This window comes from Trachypithecus francoisi, unplaced genomic scaffold (assembly GCF_009764315.1).
Source record: "Trachypithecus francoisi isolate TF-2019V2 unplaced genomic scaffold, Tfra_2.0 Lachesis_group6, whole genome shotgun sequence".
Taxonomy (NCBI): domain Eukaryota; kingdom Metazoa; phylum Chordata; class Mammalia; order Primates; family Cercopithecidae; genus Trachypithecus; species Trachypithecus francoisi.
The window spans coordinates 103,596,847-103,604,481 of NW_022681471.1; the positions used below are offsets into that span (position 1 = coordinate 103,596,847).

Genomic DNA, 7,635 nt, shown 5'->3' on the forward strand with positions numbered 1-7,635 from the left:
TATTACTTAAAGGAAAATGAAGGATTGCAACTGGACTGGCGGGGGTATAACGATATTCAGATTGGAAAGGAAGAAGGGAAACTGTCTTTATTCACAGATGATACTATCATATATACAGAAAGTTCAATGAAATATACAAAAATTCTTCTGAACATTATGAGTGAGTTTTCCAAGGTTGTATGATACCAATGGATATACAAACATCAATATTTATATATGCTAACAACAAAAAATTGGAAATTGCAACTAAAAAAGTACTACATATAATAGTATGAAAAACAATATTTAGGAAAAATCTGGAGAGAAAAAGATGTGAAAGGCACATACACTAAAAAATACACAATATTCCTGAGAAAATGAAAAATCACATAAACAAATATAAAGATGTACGTTTCTCAGTGGTCAGAAGATTTCCTATTGTTAACATGCCAGTTATCCTCAAATTGATCTATAGATTCAACAGAATCCTAATCAAATTCTCAAAGGACTTTTTCTTTTTGACATTGACAAACTGACTTTAAAATTTCTACAGAAATGCAAAGGACCTAGGAAGAACTAACTTTGTAAAAGAACATTGTTTGGTTTTCTCTTCTTGTGACAGTTTGCAAAGAATGATGGTTTCCAGCTGCATCCATGTCCCTACAAAGGACGCAAACTCATCCTTTTTGATGGCTGCATAGTATTCCATGGTGTATATGTGCCACATTTTCTTAATCCAGTCTGTCACAGATGGACATTTGGGAAGAACTAACTTTGTAAAAGAACATTGTTAAAGGACTAAGACAGCCTAATTTCTAGATTTATTATAAAGCTAAAGTAACCAATAGAGTGTGAAATTTGCGTGAGAGAAAAATCAATGGAAGAGAAAAAAGTGCACAGAAATTGACCTTCAAAAAATATACACAACTGATATTCTACCAATTTCCAAATGTAATTCAGTGGAGAAAAGTTAGTCTTTACAAAAATAGTTCTAAAATTATCAAATATATGTAAGCAATAGGTACATTTTTAAATAAAAACTTTGATTTATATATTGTGCTGTTTACAAAATTAAAACCTTTTCCTTTGGATAGGTCAATTTTCATAGATACATCAAAAGAAGCACAATCCAGAAAAGAACAAATTGATAAATTGGACTTCATCAAATTAAAAAAAAACTTCTCTTTGTCACTATGAAGACAATGAAAGGGAAAAGCCAAGGATGAAGCGAAAACTTTGCAAATCATATATGTGATAACCTATTTATATCTAGAACACAGCAAGGATTCTCAAAACTAAATATGACATCCAGCAACACAATTTAAAAATGGGAGAAAAAATACACAGAAACTTCAACCGAGGAGAGATAAGGATGGGAAATAAGCAAATATAGAGATGTTCAATACTAGTAGTCATTAGGAAACGCAAATAAAACCCAAAATGAAATTGCACTACACACCTGTTAGAATCCGGGCTGTGCAGGTGGCGTCAGCGCTGCCCCACCTCCAGGAAGGAACCTGGGCTGCACGTGGCTGGCGGTCTCCTAGCGACTAGAGTGGCAGGGATCAGGAACCGCGGAAACTGGAGAGGTGGCACCCCAGCGAGGGCCACCATGGGGGACCAGAGACCGCAGGACCAGCCGAGGTCCCCGGGCATGGACTTCAAACCCTGGTACTGTGAGAAACGGCCTTCCAAGTGCATCGCGAAGCGCAAGCACAGGCCCCTGAGGTTCCCGCCCATGGACACCCAGAACTGGGTATTCGTGACGGAGGGCGTGGACGACTTCCGCTACGGCTGTCCGTCTCCCGAAGATACGCTCATTTGTCGCCGTGACGAGTTCTTACTCCCCAAAAGCTCTCGCAGAGGTCCCCAAACTGACCCCAAAAGCGGGCAGAAAAAGTTGCTCAAGAAAGCGGCCCTATTTTCCAGGCTCTCTCCAGCCCAGCTAGCACGGAAGACGTTGGTAGAGGAAGTGGAAGCCCAGCTGACGGCCAAGCATCCCTTGGCCATGTACCCCAATCTGGGAGAAGATACGCCTCCAGATCTCCTACTACAGGTGCTGAAACTGCTGGATCCTGAGAGGAAGCTGGAGGATGCTTGGGCTCGTTGTGAGGCCCGGGAGAAAACAACCGAGGTACCCACAGAGCCTGGTAAATACCCCAGTGGGGAACTCTGCCCAAAGCCTCCCGAGACTCCGGTGTCATATCTCTGCCCGGAGCCTCCGAAGACTCCGGTGTCCAGTCTCCACCCGGAGCCTCCTGAGTCTGGAGTGTCCCATCTCCACCCGGAGCCTCCCAAGACGCCGGTGTCCTGTCTCCGCCCAGAGCCTCCCGAGACTGGAGTGTCCCATCTCGGCCCGGAACATCCCAACACTCGTCAGGTGTCCAGTCTCCTACGACAGCTACTGAAACTGGATTCTGAGAGGAAGCTGGAAGACGCACGGGCTCGTTGCGAGGGCCGAGAGAAGACAACCAACGAACACACAGAGTGTGGTAAATACCCTTGTGGGGAATTCTGCCTGCGGCCTTTCGAGACTCCGTTGTCCAGTCTCCGCTCAGACTCTCCCGAGACTGGAGTGTCCCATCTCCGCCCAGAGCCTCCCAAGACTCGGGTGTCCAGTCTTCTCCTGAAGCCTTCCGACACTAGAGTGTCCCATCTCCGCCAGGAGCCTCCCAAGACTCTGGAGTCCAGTCTCCGGCCAGAGCCTCCTGAGACTGGAGTGTCCCATCTCTACCAAGAGCCTCTCAAGACTCATCGGGTGTCCATTCTCTGCCCTGAGCCTCCAGAGACTGGAGTGTCCTACCTCTGCCCGGAGCCTCCCGACACTCGCGTATCTCATCTCCGCCCGGAGCTTCTGGAGACCAGAGTGTCCCATCTCCGCCTAGAGCCTCCCAAGACTCGTCGGGGGTCCAGTCTCCCCTCAGACCTTTCTGAGACTGGAGTGTCCCATCTCCGCCTAGCGCCTCCCAAGACTCGTCCGGGGTCCAGTCTCCACTCGGAGCCTTCCGAGACTGGAGGGTCCCATCTCCGCCCAGAGCCTCCCAAGACTGAAGTGTCTCATCTCCAGCCAGTGCCTCCCAAGACTGGAGTGTCCCATCTCCGCCCAGAACCTCCCGACACTATTCGGGTGTCCAATCTCCTACTATACATGCTGAAAGTGCTGGATTCTGGGAGGACGCTGAAGGACGACGTATGGGCTCGTTGTGAGGCCTGGGTGAAGAAAATCGAGGAACCCACCGAGCCTGATAAATTCCCTTGTGGGGAACCCTGCTTGCAGCCTCCGAAGGCTCAGGTGTCCCATCTCCACCCGGAACCTCCCAAGACACGTCGGGCGTCCAGTCTCCACCCGCAGCCTCCCAAGACTCGTCGGGCGTCCAGTCTCCGCTCGGATCCTCCCAAGACTCGTCGGAGGTCCAGTCTCCGTCCAGAGCCTCCTAAGACTCGTCGGGTGTCCAGTCTCCGCCCGGAGCTTCCCAAGACTCGTCGAGTGTCCAGTCTCCGCGCGGAGCCTCCCAAAGCTCCAGTGTCCCATCAGTTCTCGGAGCCTCCCAAGATTCGAGCGTACTACATAAAAGAACTGTTTCACGAAGATACACCAAACACAACAGAGTGCGTTTCTGACTCTCTTCGATATAGATACACATCAGAAAAACTCCGTGAATTCTTCAAGTGGGCTGCAGACCTGGGAGCTGATGAAGAATCCATCAGGAATCTGTTTGACTTTACCCCCAAGTACAGAGCAACCCGTTACGACCAAAAGATTAAGAAGGTAAAAGAGTGTTCCTCAGAGCTGAAGTACAGCATGGAGCTAGATGAAAAGAATGAGGCTAAATTCTTCTCACAGGAAAAATACTGGGGCAGGAAACTCCACACGCCATCGAATTCTTATACCACACAGCGTGTGAAGATGAAGTATGGAGCATGGTACCTCAAGCCTAAGTTGTGGAAAAAGCTAAGAAGTGATGAACCTTTGATTGACCCCAAGCTCTTGCTTGAAAAGCCTAATGAACCTGACAGTCTTGACGATCTTTATGGACCAATTGCCTTTAAGGATTTCATTCTAAGCAAGGGCTATGAAATGCCTAGCATCCTTGAAAGTCTGTTTGCCAGGAAGGGATGGACTTATGACTCTGTTAAGACTCCTATTCAACGTGCAATACGATTTTACAAGTACAAAGAAATTGCAGACACATCGGAAGAAGATTAGGTGGTTTTCCATTTACTACTTAATTGAGTATTTCTTGCTCTGATTTTAAACATCAGTCAGAATTTATGATGACTGGCCCCGTGGATGTACAACTTCGGCAACATCTGTAACTTCAATACGTAATGTTTATAAATATTTCTTAATGACCTGCTTTGGCTTCATTATTTCATATATTTTATCAATTATGTGATTCATATTCGTATATACTTTTTCACATTGTTGAAGCATTGTGAATATTACATCATCATGTCAATTATTTGTAAAAATACATAAAACCAGAAATTATTATTATTAGAATTATTCTTTAACAGAGAAATAGGGTCAGGCACATTTGCTCATGCCTGTAATTCTCCCCGCTTTGGGAGGCCCAGGTGGGTGGATTGCTTGAGCCCAGGAGTTCAAGACCAGCCTGGGAAACATGGTGAAACCTGGTCTCTATAAAAAATCCAAAAATTAGCCAGGTGTGGTGGCATGCACCTTGTAGTCCCAGCTACCTGGGGGGTGCTGAGGTGGGAGGATGGCTTCAGCCCAGGAGGTGGAGACTGCAGTAAGCTGTAATCCTGCCACTGCACTCCAGTCTGGGTGACAGAGCAAGACCCTGTCTCAAAAAAAAAAAAAAAAAAAAAAAAATGCTGAGTAAAAGAATAATTATATAACTCTTACTATATTAAAATTGAATGAAATAATTATGACAATTATTTTGCTAACCACTAATTGGAGTTTATAGGCAAAATAATGTTAACACTTTTTAATAGTAAAATTGTTATCTTCCTCTTTGGGATTCCATAAAATCCCCAAAACAAGTTTGAAAACTACTTATCAAAATCATAGTTGAAACTTGAGTTATGCCATTTTATCATATCTCTCAATAGAATGTATGTGTTTCACCATGTTCATAAACCTTCACAACAAAAGACTATTACCAAATCATATAAACTGGTGTGGAATAGGAGGTAGCTTCAACTCCCTGGCAAATCTCATGTGCAAAATAGATCTGTATGAGAAAAGCTACCAAGCAACATCAAATAGCCGTACATATCTGTTCAAGTTCAAATAATTTTCTTTTCATGAATAGCAATTTAAAATGCACTCATAACTTTAAAATAATAAATCAAGTAACTTATTTACCTTTCAAAAATAACATGTAACACTGTCTGGTGGAGGTAAATTTGTATCTAAATATATTTGTAGTGTAGATGTGAAGTGCACTTTTTCTTTCAGTATTGAAAGAGGCCATCTGTAAATGGAAGCATATGCATATATTTCATCTAAGTAAGGAGTGATATATATATCTGTCTATGTGCAAATTCTGTTTCTAGTGAAGTTTGTCTGTGGGCATTGTGTTCCTGAAGAACTAAGATTTTTATGTTGTTTTCTAAGGCAAGGTCTAGAATTTCTCTTCAAATTCATCATCACAAACTTAGGTTCATGGTTCATGTCACCACTATGTCTTGTTGTATCTGGAACAATTTCCAACCCATGTCTCTTCTTGAGTGCATTTTTGTAAAATACAAGCATGGCTTGTTAATTCTCCAGGCTCATCTAAACTTATCTAGGTTTATAAACATTCACACACACATGCACGCACACACACACACACACATGTTCCTGCATTCCCAACTCCAGTCAATAGTCCTTTTCTTATCTCTGTGTCTTTCTTGTGTCTTTGTACATACTTTTCTCTATTGTAATGACTTTATTCGGGCCATGCAATCCTGTTTCAGTGTCTCCTCGCCAAGGTCAATTTTATAATTACTTTTATTAAGATCTTATATAGGTAGACAAGGACACTCATTTTCCAGTTGTCTTCCACTGGAGAACTCACTTCAATACCCTAGAGACATGAGTCATTAATGCCTTCAAAATAAGGGAAATCCCCATACTTATTTATTCAGACTTCTGAGAGACCAATGTAATGCCTCATGGCTCAGAGTTATCTGGTTTTTTTTTTTTTTTTTGAGACGGAGTCTCACTCTTTTGCCCAGGCTGGAGTGCAGTGGCACGATCTCAGCTCATTGCAACCTCCGTCTCCCAGGTTCAAGTGATTCTTCTGCCTCAGTCTCCCGAGCAGCTGGGACTACAGGCATGTGCCACCATACCTGGCTAATTTTTGTATTTTTATTAGAGATGGAGTTTCACCATATTGACCAGGCTGGTCTTGAACTCCTGACCTCGTGATCCACCAGCCTCGGCCTCCCAAAGTGCTGGGATTACAGGCGTGTGCCACCGCAACTGGCCAGCCGAGTTATCTGGTTTCTGAGGTTCTCCACTGAAGCCCTGGGCTTCAGGCAGCAGCATTCAATGTTAAGATCCTTTCAGCAAGAGACAGACCTACTTTTCTACACTTGGTTATGTGACCTTGCACTTCACAGAGGATGTATCCTCATCTACACAATGGACACCATATCATCAAACTCAAATTCTGGTGAGACTTAAAGGATTACTTATTGGAGTGCCTAATGCCTCAAGCATCACAGAATTGATACTCAATATATATTTGTGGAAAAGGAGGGAGTAGGAAAGAAAGAAGAGTACTAAAAAAATCACAGCAGAACGACACCAATAAAATAACTTTTTGATGGTGTTTATCTGGTAATAGCCTTCATCTATATTACACACAAACTTAGTCTTTGCTTAAGATGAAAAAGTGGTGCTTGCTTTGGCTGCACATATACTAAAATTAAGATGAAAAATTCTAATTGCAAAATAAGAACCACTGGTTAGGGCTTCTATTGCTTATTGGCAATGACTACTTCCAGTAAAATAAACTTTCCTCAGAGAAATTATGTGGGTTTCTCCACACTGTAATTACACACCTTGGTATTACTTGTCACACAGATATAAAAAGAAACAATGTTTGATCTATTTGGATTTTTAACACCAGTTGGACTTCTGAAAACATCCTGACTTCAAATCCATAGGTTTTAGAAAGAGAGAGAATTCAAGAGAAATTGGTATATAATTGTTCCTGTGTAGCCTAAAGCTATGAATGGTATATTCCATAAATACTGTAGTAATCGATTGTATTACAGCATCACATAGGTTTCATAAAAGCTTTGGAGAATTTGTCTGTAGGAACATGTGATTTAATGAAGATGAAAGGAATTATTTTTCATTTCTGAGAGTCTGTATGAATGAGCAAGGCCTTTGGAGCTAGGCAAAAATTTGTTCATATCCCAGTGCTGCCATGTTCTTATCCTGTAGCTTTAGGCGGAGGCAGAACAGATGGAGGGAAAACACAGAGGCTGGGCTGGAGGGGGAGGAAGCTAGGAACACTTCCCGGGGCTACTGCACACTGGAACGTGTTCCTGGCCGCCAATGACTCCGACAAAGAGGATGTGCTTAACAGGCAATCCAAGGCAAGGAGCAACCCAAATTCACTGTGGGCCTTTGGAATCTCAGCAGGAGGAGACCCCTCAACTACCACTGACACTTGCGTTGTTGGCAGG

The 7,635-nt window shown here is 43.3% G+C and overlaps 1 protein-coding gene across 1 annotated transcript; it reads left to right on the forward strand.

Annotated features, from left to right (window-relative positions):
* Window positions 1-1,519: 1,519 nt before the first annotated feature.
* Window positions 1,520-4,586, forward strand: FAM47A (family with sequence similarity 47 member A). Its single transcript, XM_033201639.1, has one exon. The coding sequence runs from the start codon at window positions 1,592-1,594 to the stop codon at window positions 4,184-4,186; it is 2,595 nt and encodes an 864-aa protein (XP_033057530.1). The 5' UTR covers window positions 1,520-1,591; the 3' UTR covers window positions 4,187-4,586.
* Window positions 4,587-7,635: the final 3,049 nt, after the last annotated feature.

What these genes read in the sequence shown, in the direction of transcription:
- FAM47A (XM_033201639.1), top strand. Translation starts at nt 1,592, where the DNA reads ATGGGGGACCAGAGACCGCAGGACCAGCCGAGGTCCCCGGGCATGGAC.